General features: G+C 38.9%; 1 protein-coding gene across 1 annotated transcript; it reads left to right on the top strand.

The window, feature by feature from the left end:
* The first annotated feature begins 962 nt into the window (after window positions 1-962).
* On the top strand, window positions 963-11,512 carry LOC137291244 (probable methyltransferase-like protein 24). Its single transcript, XM_067822541.1, has 7 exons — window positions 963-1,052; window positions 3,033-3,092; window positions 3,884-4,005; window positions 4,517-4,645; window positions 7,398-7,472; window positions 9,628-9,766; window positions 10,387-11,512. Exons 1-7 carry the CDS (start codon window positions 963-965, stop codon window positions 10,684-10,686), a joined length of 915 nt encoding a protein of 304 aa, XP_067678642.1. The 3' UTR covers window positions 10,687-11,512.
* The last annotated feature ends 5,517 nt before the right edge of the window (window positions 11,513-17,029 follow it).

The raw sequence follows: 17,029 nt of genomic DNA, 5'->3' as shown, positions 1-17,029 counted from the left end.
ATTTGCTCTCTAAGGGCGATTTACGCGATTGACGTAAACATCTATTGGCGCAATCGGTATGCGAAGACGTGTCGACTAAATCAGCGAGTCTGACCACCCGATCCCGTTGTTCGCATCTTATAAACATGGGTTACAGGCAAATTGCAGTTGTTTATAATTACCTTAAGCACACAGGATCTTGAGTTTCAATTGTGTTTCCGATATTTCAACGTTTTCAGAATTGTTCGTTAGATGTGTGGCAAGAACTTTTTTTCAGCTCAATATTTTAATATCAAACACATTTTACGGATATCAACTTCCTTATTTACATTCAGTGTATCCTCAATCTTCACGTATCACGCCTGCTTGACAAGGGTACACGACTCTCTATCGAAACGTCCCTCTCAAGAAAGAGAGAAAGAAACTTTTATCCATAAAATTGGTTCTATACTGCACGTCTCGGCTTCTAAAAAGTCACTCAAACAAGCAACAACATTCTAAAGATGAGTTTGGGTACTTTTCACCACTGAACATCTCCGCATTAACTGACATCCCCAGAAGAGACAAACACACGTCCATAAAACCAGACAGGCTGATGGACCGTTGTGAACAGGCAGACGAAATGCATGGATTTCCTGCACAGTTATCAATACAGTCCTTTGTACTCACTGGCGCGTATATGACAACTACAAAGAGATTACGGCTGCCATGAAACAGCAACAAAACTTTTCACCATTGTATGACATTTCAATTATGAAAACAAGCAGGGCGAAACGGGATTGTTCAAGACCCTTGTGCTTGAACAAGCGCCATCTTGCTAGTCATTAGCTCTTCCCTAGGAGGGAATAGTCGCTTGTCTTTTGTCCGCCTCTTGTGGTTTGACATGCACATCCTGTCGACTCGGCAACAAAAGCTGCATTGTGTTAATTAACAGAGACACAAATCAGTTTATGGCCTTGTGTTCACGGAGCACGCTGTCTACGATGAAGCGTTCGGCTGTTGGATTTGGTATCGCCTCGTTCATATTTGTTGGAATTATCGTATTTCATGAAGAAATTGGAGAATATTTTCAGGTGAGTAAACACCTTCATGTTAGTACGTTTTTGTGGTAATTTTCGTGCATGTTTAAATAGCTAAATTGACAATCGAATACATGCACACGTAGTGAAACCACACGTGTGTATGACGGGAATGTTATTTTATATAGCCGCCATTTGAGACATATTAAACAGAAAATCAGCTAAAAGACAGCATTTTATCCATTCCTTAGTGTCGTCATGTATTCGAATTGCATTCTCTGCCTTGCCGAAAATATTGATAACACACGGTACGTGTAAACAAAGAAGAGTGACTGAACTGAACGCCGCTTTGAATCTTTGAATAGTGTAACATCACGGCGCGTAAAGAAATACTGATTTATTACGACTTATCGAAATGACCGACAGACAGTTGGGTGGGTATTTTCGGGCGAAATTAATTAGTGATAACTGAGGCACTGCTTTGTAGGTTTATAACTGATTTTATTGAAATGAATGACTATGCGTATAAGGTAGCCCCTTTTTTCATAGATATATGAAACATGTTATGTTATGGATTTCATGTGGTATTATATGCAAGGTACGAGCTTGATGTGACAGATGTTTCGTTTTAAAGCCTACATCTGGTCAATATGACTACTATTATAGTATATTTATAGTGCACATATCCACGCAACTAGTACATGCTCAAGGCGGTGGTATTTTGCCCTCAATCGTGTCATATTATCAATCTCAACTCCCTGGGGATAATACTCTTGTAGCCACAGAGGCACTACGGCTTTCGGATCCTAGGTGTGTTATGCACTCTTTGGTATGTTTGGTTGATGTTATATCAGAGGATATCAACCCTGAAAACATCATAAAGTAGGTCGTAGGTCGTTTGTTTGGTTAAACAAAGATGGTGTTCTGGAAAATGTGTGGTTATTTTCTTTCTCTTTGTATTGGATTTATGACATTATGTAGTGCTCGTGCGCATATGGGAAAGCTGTTGGTAATAAATTCCTGAGAATGTTTGAAATGTTGATTACCATAACTATTGCATTCGTGAGGATATGGGGAATGTTGTTGTCATTCTCATCATGTTCGTGAGAATATCGGGAAAGCCGTTTTCTAGAAATATTGTGTTCATTACGGTATGTGGAAAGCTATTTTCTACATTGTAGGACATGAGGAAAGCTGTTTCCCATAAAGTTTGTATTCGGGAGAATATGGAGGGTGCAGGCCAAAACGTCACCACAGCAAAACGGCTTATGGCGAAAACGTCACCGTTTGGACGGAACGGAACCTTCCTCGGCGAAAACGGCTACAAATGTTATGGCGAAAACGTCACCATATACAATTTTTTAAAAAGGATGAACATTGGTATGATGACTTTATTGTATTGTGAACTTTGGATAAACATTTAGTGTTTCGACTTTGTGAAATAAAAACATATATATTAGGTAAGTAGACGTCTATTTACGAAACACTAAAGTGATCATATCATTGTTCATCCAAAGTTCACAATCCAATAACGTCTACTTACCTAATATTTATGTTTATTTCACAAAGTCTATTTACGAAACACTAAATATTTATCCAAAGTTCACAATCCAATAACGTCTACCCGATACACATCATTCATCACAATGTCTCACCACTGTGTTGTATGCGGCAATTCATGGGCCCATCCATTGAGTTAAAAAAAACTCTATCTCAACGGTCCTTTTCAGGACCACCAAACAACCCAAAAGAATGCTTGATAACTTGAAATATACACCTAAACACTACAAACAATTAAACAATACAGTCAACATAATAATAAAGTCAATATATGGTGACGGTTTAGCCCATTAATCAGTAGCCGTTTTCGCCAATTTGGTACCGTTTTCACCAAACGATTTTGGTGCCGTTCTGCTGTGGTTCCGTCTTAGCTATAACCCCGAATATGGGGAAAGCTAATAATGAGAAAATGCGGTAAATCTTTATGCGGTAAATCTTTTCACGAATGATAACCACTGACCTATCTTGTTCCAGGGCGACCAGCTGGTGCCAATTATCTACGAAGAGAACTGTCAAAGTCACAAGTTCGAAAAGGTACAGTGGGTGACAGTGCGTGTTGATCTTACCTGTTAAGTACAGAAGTTTGACTCATGTTAAAACTGGCATCAGCGATCATGCTTCATGACGAAACAGTATTTTGTAAAAGGCGATTAACGGGATCTGGTGGTCAAACTCCTTGGCTTGCTTGACCATGTCAATCACTGGTTTGTTTGGTCCATACTCATGCCGCTGCTATATAGTCAAAATGTTGTGCGGCCTTAAACAAGAAACAAAAAGAAATACAATAATACACTAGGTCAATATGTGAATTTATTCCAGCTTGTTTACGAAGCAATATTACAGCTATTAGACAGTAGTATGTAAATTAAAAGACTGATACAAGACCAGTCACGTCGATCGATTGCTACTTTTAGATAAATTGTTTAATACTACTTACGCAATAATTAACAAGCATTGTTAAAATTATAATACTATGCGTTGAAAACAATGATTATTTTATCCTGCTTTATAAATGATACCAAATTAATTATCAGGGATGCATCGCGGATATAAATCTGAAATTCCTATTTCTTTTCTTCCGATTGTGGGGTTGTCCAGTAGTTGAAACGTTCACTCGTCACGCCACAGACCCGGGTTTGATTCTTCATATGGATACAATGTGTATAGCCCATTTCTGATGTTCCCCCTGCCGTGATATTGCTGGAATATTGCCGAAATGCAGCGTAATACTAAAAGTTACTCTTTTCCCACTAATCTCTCATCTTGAGGGATAGAAGCCATGATGTGGTAAGGAACTGATATCTACCGATTGATTATCTTTACAGGGTAATGCTTTCGCGGATAAACCAATTATCCCTGAGGCGGAGTGTCGGCGAGGTCATGTGCCACCAGCACGATCCGAGATACGAAAGCTTGATCCAGGTCAACTAACTGAAATATACCACAGGTAAAATGTTAAAAGGCGAAACAGTGAGTGAGTGAGTGAGTGAGTGAGTGAGTGAGTGAGTGAGTGAGTGAGTGAGTGAGTGAGTGAGTGAGTGAGTGAGTGAGTGAGTGAGTGAGTGAGTGAGTGAGTGAGTGAGTGCAGCATCCCTGTCCTGAAGCGGCCTATCAGCTTAATGCGGAAGGTAATCCCATGTGGGATCAAACAAGGTGATCGTGAATACTGTTTTATATTACCGTAACCTTGACCTTTATCATTTATGATCTTATTCATTTTGGTATAAACATTAGGATGGGGACTTTGGGCAAGTGTTTGACCTTGTGAAGACCTTGTGTATGTGATATGACCTTGACCATACGGAGAGCTTCAGGTTTGTGTTGCATAATATATTACCTTGACCTGGATTTATCAACGTCAAAAGGTCTTTTTGTCGTAACGTTGAAAACATCCGTCATGAGCATCTTGAACATACGTTTTGCACGATGCCTTTTCACACGTAACCTTCACCTTGCAGTTACGTGGAAAACATCCAGGTAGCGTGTGGGGACATGAAGAGAATGGGGCTGCAACAAGATGGCGGCTGGGAAATTTGTAACGACCCCCTCGTCAGACCAAAGAAACCGTGCTTGGTCTATTCCTTTGGGTGAGGACACGATGTAATGTTGTTATCTGGTTACTCAATCATTACAAGACTACACACATAATTAGTTAAAGGTCACATGCAATGTAAAACACAACTTTGCAGATTCTGGTACCTTTCGGTATGCACTTACCGAAACAAATCATAAAAAATGCCAATTCAACCTATAAAGTTGAAAAAAAAAACGCGATGAAAAAAAAGCCCGCGAAAACTGGTTTCAACTGCTGTGCTGCGCTGCGTCCATAACGCATGCGCAGTGATTAGGTTCGTGGAGCATGAAACAGTATGCATGCCCAGCGTCTGAGGTCGTGAGCAGTAGTCTAATCTTGGTTGCGTACACAAACAAGTAATTAATCTACTCGTTACGTAAAACAACTTGTTGAATTTGGTAAGCAGTCTCTGTCACAGAGAAAGCTCAATGTCTGGTTTATTGACACCTGCATGTCTGTCTGCCTGCCTGCTAAAGACAACATGCAATACACAGCTTCAATCATTGACCACGTGCAATTTGAACTTAACACCTATCAGACTATACGACATAAAGAAAATAAGTGGATTTATGACTCGTGCACTCGAGTCCCGTGTCTGCCACATTATGTAATTAGGCGCGTGTGATACACATGACGTTTTATGTCTGTGGGTTGCAAACAAACTACATTATTTTTTTTCGGATGACTGGATCTGACGGAAACTGGTCAGTTTCAAGTCCTGCTTTGTACTTGGACGAATGACAGATTCCAGTAGTTCACCATCTCTACTGAGATGAATTTTATTGGATCGAGCGCAAATTCAGAGAACATGTATTTTCCAAACCCAACATCTCTATATACATTCTTCATGGATAACGACTTCTTTTCGTGTATATGATTTTGTTTGACAACAGTATATGAATCCATACTGAAACGACGCATCAAGTACACAAAAAGAAGTTGTTATCCATAAAGAATCTTACTTTCTTGTGACTGGCCATACTTCTAAAATGCCCATCAAACAGATCATCTTTCTGTACACACAATGAACCCTCAGCATATCAGCAAATGAAACAGCCAATCGGAAGCCGTCGTTACACTTAAATGCATATCCACCCGCTATGACTGGGTTCGGTCTCCCGAGGGCTTCGTTTCGGGGGAAGTAAGCCCAAGTACAAAATATTGCACTTTTGAACCGCGATTGTACGCTTATAATTGTGTTTATTTGTTTTTTTAAAAGCAGCAATGTATAGTATATGTCATGAATAAGTGATAAATGTGTTTTAATTATGTTTGATTTTTTGGTTGCATGTGACCTTTAAATTAAGTCATTACTTTACATCAGTACGATCCGGGTTAGAACTGGTCATCAGTAGCCCTTGCTTGTCGTAACTAACAAGATCGTGTGGTCAGGTTCGTTGACTTTGCTGACACATGTCATCGCATCCCAGTTGCGTAGATGGATGTTTATGCTCTTCATCACTTGATTGTCTGGTCCAGACCGCCGCCACAAAGCTGGAATAGTACTGCGTAAAACTAAACTCACCTACTCACAGGGCGTTAATACATGATCCCAGTTTTCTGGCATAACCACGACGACCCCCACGATTAAACATTGAAGCCTTCTTAAAAGATTTATCATATAGTGCAATTTAAAAAACAAGACAACACTGTCCCATCAGTATTCCTAAAATAAAATGGCAAAAAAAATCACTCGGCTGATAATTGTGAATACTCATTTTACCACAAGGCTCATTTCCACCGACTCCCATTACAGTTGCATTCCACTTGCTTGAAACATTTATTTTCATGATCCAAGATAACGTTGAACTTAACACAGGAATAAAGAAAAACATCTTAAAACCTAATTGCTCCATTCAATTGCAATACCAAGCTGCACATTGGTCCGTAAACAAAACGCAAAGATTGGTACCAGGGTCAGTTTGCCAGTGTCACGTGAATTAAGGACTGTTTCCTGTATGACGTGGTAGGACCATGTGCACAATATCTTTGGGTACTCACAATTTGATGATGCCACGGGAAATTACACGTTACGCAGAATTTAATTTAATTTAATTTGTAGGATGGTAAATACACGAGTTAGTCAAAAAAAAGATTTTTGCATGTAAGGGATCGTAAGCACTTGACGCATGCATCCATGCATATTAGGGTGCACCTTTCAATAATAAATTACATTTGTGCAGATATTACATAGGTGAGCGAAAACAATACATGAAGTAAAACTATCCTTTTAACTCGATATTTGAAACGAAAATTGACATTCACCTACCTGTCATGGGCACGTATCACTCTGAACTGAGGTTGTCTCAACAGGTTTACACAGTGCGGCCTGAATCCAAGAGATGCGGCAGTGTAAACTGATTAGGAGATGAAAATGACGATTTTAATACTTATGCTATGAAAGAGTAGCGGACTGCCATAGCAACCAAGTACTGCTTCAATCGTATGACAAAGAAGATATCTAAAGTTTTATCGTCTAGAGCAGACAAATCAATGTCACGAAGGAAAACGTAAGAAAAAACGCGTAACTGTCTATGTCCATATGCCCTGTCTCAAAGTTCGGATAACTCGATATCTATTTTTGTTTCCATGACAACGGTGCTCGACTGTATATGGTGTCACGACTTCATCATACCGTTACACCTCCAAGTGACAGTGCATACATTGCAACACACATTTGCCTCAGAATGGGTAAATACGAATGGATGAACAATTAACAAATTTACGTATCACAATTTGAGTAGCATTAAATTTTATACTTCCAGCATCAACAATGACTTCAGTTTCGACGATGCAATGGAACAAGAATACGGATGTCAAGTTCATTCATTTGATCCGAGGTAAGAGCTGCAGGTGGCGGTAATATTTACTTGCCATCATTCGTTACCGTATAAACTAGTGGTCTGTAAAATAAACTGACGGCCAAAAGAAACTACCAAATTTCGGATTCCAATGTTTTGAATATTTTAACTGAATTTTATTTCCAGATTACACAGACATATCACAAAAACTAAACACACAACAATTTGAGCACGAGTTATGTGAAAGTGTACTGTTTCCTGCGAAAATCAGTTTTAATGAAAAAAAATGTGACGTCATCAGCAGAAACACATTCGTCGTCATCATTCGTTACCGTAAAAGCTAGTGGTTTATAAAATACATACTGTGTTGATGTTTTGGCGAGTTGGCATTTTTATGCATGAACTTTTTCAAAAGTACTTTGAGCTGGATGAATATTCTGTAAAGAGAATGGATCAGCAAAGAAACAAAGAACAAGAAATGATTGTGGATACACACACACAGTTATTTATATTCAGATGCAATTGATCTAAGATACGGAAGCGCTGAAGGGACCTGATGAAATATAATTTATCTTGAGTGCACGAGTTAGTATGGCGAGTGCACAAATTAATATACTGAGCGCTCAAGTTAACTTATTTTATTGGGCGCACAAGTTAGTTATCTTGAACGCACAAGTCAAGATGTTGAGCGCTCAACTTCCCATCTTGAGATACCCTGCTGAATAAGCAGTTCATGTTGAAGCAATGTAGGAGCAGAGATGCGAGTTTATTCAAGCCTATGGTTCCAATACAAAGATGTAACACATCTTCTTGTCAAAAATCATAATACAGTATTGTCAGTATGGTATTCTGAGGTGCTTGTCCCGCTTTCGCACAAGATACCAGATTTACTCTCAGACTTTATTGCTGACAACATGGTCATCCTTGGATGCATAAAAAAGTATCCAGTCTGGTTTAAACGAGAAACAGGATACTGCACGGTCGTTGCTAAGAGTCTTAGACCCAGATGGTGTTGAAAGTGGTACTTTAGTAAGAAATATAGTCGATATGTGTGCTATACGTGCACATACTAATGGATCAAGTAAATCAGGACGGTGTTACATGATATTGTACAGAGTTAAACTGTCATTGTATGCACGTTAGGAAACAGTTACTGAAACCCAGACTACAGAATATAGTTCCCTAAAAGAGGTCGACTTCCATTAACCAGACATCGGTTTTATTATATAGTGTAACACTCAATGTTTACATTGTTATGGTCATGTAACACTATGCATGCATACATACATACATACATACATACATACATACATACATACATACATACATACATACATACATACATACATACATACATACATACATACATACATACGCCCAAGCACAATACAAGTGATTAAATCTTTTCGCTTGTGTTTATAACTATTCGTACCAATATTAGAAGTAAGTAAAACTACTATTCATGACCGCAATGAATTCCTAATCATGTTTATGTTTAATTCCTTTTACGGCACTACAAATTTATGTTTAATTCTTATTACGGCACTACAAATAGCTCGACCTGCTTTATCTGAAAATGCAAAAAAGTTGTAAAATCAGTTTCAAAGAATAGCATTGCTAAGCAATAAATAGATGAATATTTACATACACCTTATCAATATTCGTAATAAATTTGCATGCTATGCATGGTCTCATAGATTTTAACTTGTGCGCTGAGGGTGTTAACTGGTTCTCTCAAAATACTAACTCTCAAAAGTTAACTCTCTACTAACCAGTGTGCTCAAGATACTAGCTTGTGCGCTCAAGGTGTTAACTTGCGCGCTCAAGGTATTAACTTGTGCGCTAAACATACTATCTCGTGCGCTCAAGATAAATTTTATTTAATCAGGTCCCTTCACCGCTTTTAGACGTTTATCCCAATCGTTTGTGAAACCTTGAAAAAGGTTTAAGCGTAATACCGATTTATGGTATGTACGACTTGTGGACAGGTGCACCCATAGAAGTGGTGGTGGGAAGCAGGATCTGTTTCATGTCCACAGCATCTCTCTCTCTCTCTCCCTCTCTCTCTCTCTGTGTCTCTCTTTCTCCCTGTCTCTTTCTTTCTCTGTGTCTCTCTTTCTGTCTCTCTCCCCCCTCTCTCTCGGATATGCCTATAATTTGGATAACTAATAACGACGTGAAATTTTATTCTCAGTATGGGCAAAACAGATCACCAGCGTAGCAAAGGGATAATGTTTCATTCTCTGGGAATTTCCGACTACAATGGGAGATCAGAGAGGAAATGGCCGATGAAAACCCTCAACTGTATACGAGAGTCTCTCGGCCACACACAGGTATCAGAAATGTCTTATGACACTTATTCTACCATTTGTTTGTTTGTGTGTTTGTTTTACGCCGATCCCAGTATTATACAAGCTAAAAATAATCAGTTTCAAATATGGTGTGAGTGAGATAGTGAATGAGTGAGTGAGTGAAATTGACTTCACACATTTTAGCCATGTGGGGAATTGAACCTGAGTCTTCGGCAGGACGAGCGAACACTTTAACCTCTAGGCTACCCCATCGCTGTATGACATCGCTTATAACAGTAATCTAACAATATGATGAACATTGACAATGTCGAGTATGATTTATCGCAGATGTATTCCATTACATAGTTACGTCCCTTTGTTGAAGGAACATATGAACGTGGGTTCGAATCTTGGTCCGTTCTAATTTTGGGTCTGGTTTTGTAAGCACCGAATCTTTGTTCCTTCTAGGTTTCACCAAAATGGTATACGCCTGAAACCTGCACCACGTTAGACTTCCATTAAAGATTAAGCTGACAGGATGTGGCGTATTCGAATACTGCATAAACCGATTTAACCCAAATTCAACCTTTTTGTCGTAACAAAATAGCATTATACTTTACGAAAAAGACACATCCATAATCATTTTTCCTTTTATTTTTCAGACTACAATCGATGTTTTAAAAATTGATATTGAGGATATGGAGTGGAAAGTGTTTCCGGAAATGATGACAAACAACGCGTTACATAACGTGACACAGTTTGTATTTGAGGTGCACATTTCTCTGCAACATACAGACTCGCCCCCAGACAAGTATATAACGGCACTGGAAATATTCCGTGATTTATATGATCTTGGTTATCGGATTTTCTTGACACACAGAAACCAGTACTGCCATTACAAGTCGATGTCAGGAAAGCAGAGGACTTCTTGCCACGAGATTTTCATGATGAAAGTTTGCTGAGTGTGATTAGCAATAGGTTGATTTCATTTGTGGTTGTGTTTGCATCCCACTCACCCCGTGATATTTCTAAAAGATTGCTCACAAGATTGCTCAGGTATTGCGGCTGTACATTGTTTCACGAAAAGGACCAACAAGGGTAACGAGTTGTGTTCTAATTATAAATTCATGGATCACTTGATTCCAACCAATGACTTCGGATTTTGGTACGGCAATGGGGCGCTACTCTGAACGTCAAACGGCAGTGTTAGCTGGGCCAGTCATATCCCGATTTGTGGAGATATTCATTCGCCGTCCATATTGTGTTTCAATTCTTCAAAACAAAACAATTATGTACGGACGACTGCAGTGTGCAAATGTCCGAAGCCAATCGGAGCCGCAGGTATGCAAATACCTGGAGATACCTGAACCGCGAATGTGCAACAAACTGAAGCCAATTGGACCAGTAGGTCTACAAATGTCTGGAGGCTGCTGGACTTGCAAATCAATTAATATCTAAAGACCTAAAATTTGGAAATGTCTCCAGACAACTGCCCTACAACCCCCGACCCTACCGCAACCCCCCCCACCCAAAACCCCAAACCCGTGTCAGCACACCGCAAAGCCGTTTCGTGCACACTTTCACACTCCTCCTCCCTCTCCTCCCCCGCCCACCTACTGTAGGTGTTTGATTCTTTGATCTTACACAGCTGCTTATGTTAAGTGTGGGAATTTAGTCAGCCACATCCCATCCGGTCATTTTAATGATTTTATTCATATATGTTTTTCGTTTTAGTTTATTTTTACGTATTTTTTCTCAGTATTAAACCATTAAGAGATGTACTCTCTAGTAGGTTTTTCGGTTATGGTTTTATATTGACTCCATATATGAACAGTAAATCGTTAATTTAATAATTAATTTATTATGTAAAATTTTAATTAACTGCTCATGATATTCAGATAAGTTTCAACGCATCTTATGTGCAATGGGAACAATACTGCACTGGAAATATTTTGGCAATGGCAGCTCCTTGCAGGGAACCGGAAAATATACATCGACCTTGGATGCATAGGATGTAATGAGTCTAAATATGGCCACACTTACGTTGGGGGCCTTTGTGGTAATATGCTTGACAAGCTTCATTGTGGTTCTGGTGAAGCGATTGTGGCCACAGTTTGACTGCAAATTTTGGTAAATTATGGTAAATTATGGTAAATTATGGTAAACATGTGAGTTGAAATGTTTGAATGTTTGAAGGTATTCATCAGTGTACGGTGACAGTTACGGTTTATACTCATTCTGCCCACGTCTCATTTTGCCTACAGACATAATAAAAGCGTAGGCAGAATGAGAAAAATCAGGCAACCCCTAACTTAGAAATTGCATTGCCAAAGAAAATAACATAACACAATACTGATTTTATTCATATTTTATTTATAGTACATAACATGATAAATATGATATAGAGACATTTGTATAACAGATATAACACATTTTTCTCATGTTTGCCTGTCACTATTATCACTATTATACTTGTAATAACATCATCATCAGTCTACAATTTCAAATTCCAAAGATGGCGCGGGCGCATCTGAAAACTGCAGCTTTGTCCTTTGACCTTGATGTAGTCTCTGCATACGAGAATCAAGTTCACGATAAACTCGTTTTCTGCCATTCGGTGTACCATCACGATCCAGTTGAATTTTCTTCTGTCTGTTGATTCAATGTCCTTCAACTTGCTAATAAGCTCGAATAGGTATGGGTGGGACTTGCCAAGGGACCTGCTCAATCTAGAGTGCCATGCCTCCAAGTAATTATTGGTGCGGGGACCGGCATTATCATGTTGGTTCCACATGGAACAAGGCATCATCGTCCACCCAGGTATTCGTGACGTAGTCGTACGAGGATGTCGGGTCTTTCATCGAAGGTTTCAACCAAAGCATCCTGAACCTGATCCAGAGGGAGCAGTGAGTGAGTGAGTGAGTGAGTGAGTGAGTGAGTGAGTGAGTGAGTGAGTGAGTGAGTGAGTGAGTGAGTGAGTGAGTGAGTGAGTGAGTGAGTGAGTGAGTGAGTGAGTGAGTGCACCAAAAAATCAGACTATTCCAATTTTTCCTCTGGGGAGGTAGGGTCAAGCAGTATCTATCACTTTCTCGTTCTGCCTTCACAGTTGTGACCAACAGACCATGACTTGAGTTGTTTTAAGCTGTAGGCAGAATGAGTGGACGCCAAAGTTACCAATTCACCTTTAGAAAGGTGTAAACTGGTGACGGTGTAATTACATCACAGCATTTTCACCAAACCCCATATTTTCAAAGCTCTCTTAGAGCTAAGGTAATCGTAGGTTAATGTCAATCCATGATAATTACGACTGTCTTAGACCTAAGAGAGCTTAGCAAATATTGGTCATGTATACTACAAGTTGTTCACTGGTCTCGAGGGGGCATGGGATGAAGTACCCTCGATGTATGTATCCCTTAACCCGAAGGGTACATTATTAAATATGATCAGGCTTCAATTTCATGGACAGTTTCAGTTCTTGAACCATGTCAGTCTGCAGAGATACACCTACATTAGACTTGGAATTTCAAGATATTTATGACTGAGCATGCTCCTAATGTACGGGCCAATTGCTTTATTGTTTTGTCATTTTTAGAAAGGATAAAAATGGTAAAACAAACATTTAAATTTACGAATCTCAGGACGAACATGATTTACTGAAGATCAATTCTAACCCGGATCTCCACGGGTTCCAAAATAAAGCAATATGTTTCCGTGATCTCTTCACTCGAGCAATATACAGTGGGTGACGTTATATAGTGTCGCTCTCATACGCTAACTTTGTTTCGTAATAAAAGTTCCTTTTGGTGGAGAAAGTAGTTTTTAAGATTTATTTATTCAGTGTGTATGCGTGAGTGTTTGTTCGAGGCTTTGTTGCAGTCGAAACGATCTGCAGGCACTTTGATTGACATCCTGAGAATTAAGTGAGTAGTCATTAAGGTGTAACTCCTCTCTGAACACAATTTCACCTCTATTGAAGTTTGTCAGATACTGCGTGGACAACAGAGTGAGTGAGTGAGTATTGTTTTACTCTGCTTTTAGCAATATTCCAGCAATATCACGGCGAGGAACACCCGAAATGGGCTTCACACTTTGTACACATGTGGGAAATCGAAACCGGGTTTTCGGCGTGATGAACAAAAGCTTTTACCACTTGGCTAACCCACCCCGGGTGGTAAATAGAAGAGATACCAGGTTTAGATGTTTACCCTTTCGGTGGAACACACATGGGTATAATACTTGAAACAGAGAATGGTGAAACAGATATTCAGATCAGTAGTAGGATTCTGGTGCGACCAAGGGACGTAACTCCTATAACTCCAGGCATGCGCCTTAACCTAGGAATGATATGCTTATTATTGTTATGAATTATCAGTCTTATCTGAGGTTGATTATGGATCTATATATGGTATATAATTGGAATTTTTGTGTTTCAGGTAAGGATTTTCCTTATTTATTATTCTGAGTTAATGTGTAGCAAGGGTATGGTAAGCTTGAGAAAGATTTGTTGTTTTAGATGAGAGGGAGTGAGCTCAGTTTTACTATGCGCCCAGCAATATCATAGTTATATGGTCTCTAAAAATAATCGTGTCTGGACCAGACTATCCAGTGATCAATAGCATGAAGATCGATCTAGGCAAATGGGACAAGATGGCGTGTCCACCAAGTCAGCGTGTCTGACCACCCGATCTCGTTCGTCGGCTCTTTCGACAAGCATGGGGTAATGAAGATGAATTCACGGTTTGCTTGAAAAGGCTCCATGTTAAGAAACTGAGGTGATACCCCTTCAACACACCCAGTATGTCAAGGAGGTAAACGTGTGCAAACTAATGTGACATTATGTATGTTTATGTGTGTATGTGTAGCAGTGATATTTTCACGTTTTTCATAAATCAGTTTGGTTTGATTGTTCTTAACTATTTTATTCCTATCTTATATAAATTGGCCTTTTTGGTGTTACAGTGTTTTATTCTTTACAAGGAAAATAGGAATAAAAATGTTATATATATTCATAACAATGTCACTAAAAATATTGAAAGTTGGTGGTAGTGTTCTAAAGTCTCTGGTTTTATGCATATGTCAATAATATTGACATTTAGTAAGGTAAGTATATCAGATGCATTTCATTAATTTGAAACGTTCTTATTGCATTTGTGGTTCAGAAAACTGCTGAATCAAGAGTATTGTCTCACTTTGGAATATTGTTTATCACCTGATCATAATCTATAGCTCCCAATTGGCTAATTTAAAAATTCCCATAATTCTTATGCACCAATCTGGGCACTCATCTAACAATACTTCAGCATAGCACAGTATAGCAAAAAGGAACAAGGTCCCCAGGCATATAGTTTACATCAAACAGGTCAGTTTAATGCTTTAAACGATGTTTAGCTCAAGTGTATTGGATGCTTTTATAACTTCATTAATTAATTGCATTATAAATGTTAAATGGAAAAATTTGTTACCTATGGTAATGTTGTAAACTAGATAAAGTTGATAATTTATGTTTAAGTCCAAAATTCATGTCGTATTATAGCTCTTGTGTAAAATCAAATAATATTTTAAGTATTTTTCCATTGTTTCACAACCATGGTTCCCAGTTGTCTAGATGTATATGTGTGCAACGGGTTTATTGTTTGTTTTTGTGAGTGGAGAGCAGAGATACTGATGAAAGCGTTTTCATGTTACTGAATGGTTTCTATCTGCATCCCTTGTGCTCAGCTTTCCCTGTGTATGTGCATGCATTGTGTGAATGGAGGTCGTCAGTGATGATGAATGTGACTGTTGTCACAATGATGAATGATGTTTACACTTGGCAGGTCTCAAGTGAATACATGGTCCAGCGCATCAGGATCAAATATGAGGCTCTATTCCACAAATGGGTAAGATGTATTCTCATTTGTCCATATATGGCTATTTTTATGTATACCTTTCTAGTACTCACGGAGGGTTACCAAATATTTATTGCCTGTCAATGTATGTGTACATATCGCTAAGTTTAACAGTTCTTTGAGCAAACTGTGTTACTGGACAATGAATGATTTCCCTTGATAGCACAACCAATGTGTCATGTGATTATTTCCCTTGATAGCACAACCAATGTGTCATGTGATTATTTCCCTTGATAGCACAATCAATGTGTCATGTGATTATTTCCCTTGATAGCACAATCAATGTGTCATGTGATTATTTCCCTTGCTCAGTTATAATGTTGTATAACTTACACGTGCGATTGTTAGATTACAGAATTTGAGACAAACGGCTTGTGCTGCCTATGCCAAACATTATGTATTGTGCAAATTTAATAAGAATGTTATGTCATTCCAGGACTGACAGATATGTAACATCTGAATAAACCACACCTCACGCCCCTACAACGATTCATGTGATTCTTGGCGCCCTAATCAGCTGTGACATGTGTTCGTGTGTTATTGCGTGTGTTGATGTTGTATGCTAGTGATGTAACCGGTAGTCACGTGCCGATTCATCGATACGTATCGATGCAACGATCCATGGGTTGCCGATACCGTGAATTGATTTCGCGATATCTGTCAAGAAAAAATTACTCTTGTTTGATGATCTATATATTTGAATACTTATTTTCCCTTCATAAGTTTCTCGGAAATTCTTACGTCAGGAACGTGTCAAACATATCCCTCATATTTTTGTATTCAGAGAGTCTGGGTATAAACTTACTATTTCATTTCCGAATGAACCATGCAAAATGCTGACGGAATTTGACGACTGCACTATAGACTGCACATTACGGGTCCCCGTAAGTTACGGTTAGGGTTATGATTAGGTTCGGGTTAATTGCTGAAGGCAGGGATCCGTAAAATGCAGGTGTAACAAGCTTTTAGTATCATGATGCGTATCGTATCAGTCCCGTTATATCGGGATTCGTATCGTATCGCTGCTTCAGTACATAATACTTTGGCAATATATCTTCGTGGCTATACTTTTAGTTTCGTGATGTATCGTATCGCATGTTGAATGCCAATACCTGTATGAGTACATACGTGCACCTGTGTGTATGCATATGTGTGTTTGTGTGAATAGCATGATCGTAGTACGTAAAACAAGATATTCTTTCAATATTCGCAGATAGAAAAATCACAGAGCATCGTTTCACACACAAAAAAAACCTAGGTGGGCTAAACCCCAATCCGAAAATTTAGAACTGAAGTTTATAACCTCGTCTGAACTTACTCCCGCTGCAGCAAGCAACCATAGATCGATCATAGCTTGAACTGGCAAAGGTTGAGAGAGCGCATGGAGCTAGAACAAACTATCCTGTTAAATATATTG

Source organism: Haliotis asinina, chromosome 7 (assembly GCF_037392515.1).
Source record: "Haliotis asinina isolate JCU_RB_2024 chromosome 7, JCU_Hal_asi_v2, whole genome shotgun sequence".
Taxonomy (NCBI): domain Eukaryota; kingdom Metazoa; phylum Mollusca; class Gastropoda; order Lepetellida; family Haliotidae; genus Haliotis; species Haliotis asinina.
The sequence above is the reverse complement of the archived record's forward strand: the minus strand, read 5'-3'. Positions and strand labels throughout refer to the sequence as shown.

What these genes read in the sequence shown, in the direction of transcription:
- LOC137291244 (XM_067822541.1), top strand. Translation starts at nt 963, where the DNA reads ATGAAGCGTTCGGCTGTTGGATTTGGTATCGCCTCGTTCATATTTGTT. An exon ending in CTAACTGAAATATACCACAG is followed by an intron (nt 4,006 to 4,516) that starts GTAAAATGTTAA and finishes TTCACCTTGCAG; the next exon opens with TTACGTGGAAAACATCCAGG. An exon ending in TGCTTGGTCTATTCCTTTGG is followed by an intron (nt 4,646 to 7,397) that starts GTGAGGACACGA and finishes TTATACTTCCAG; the next exon opens with CATCAACAATGACTTCAGTT.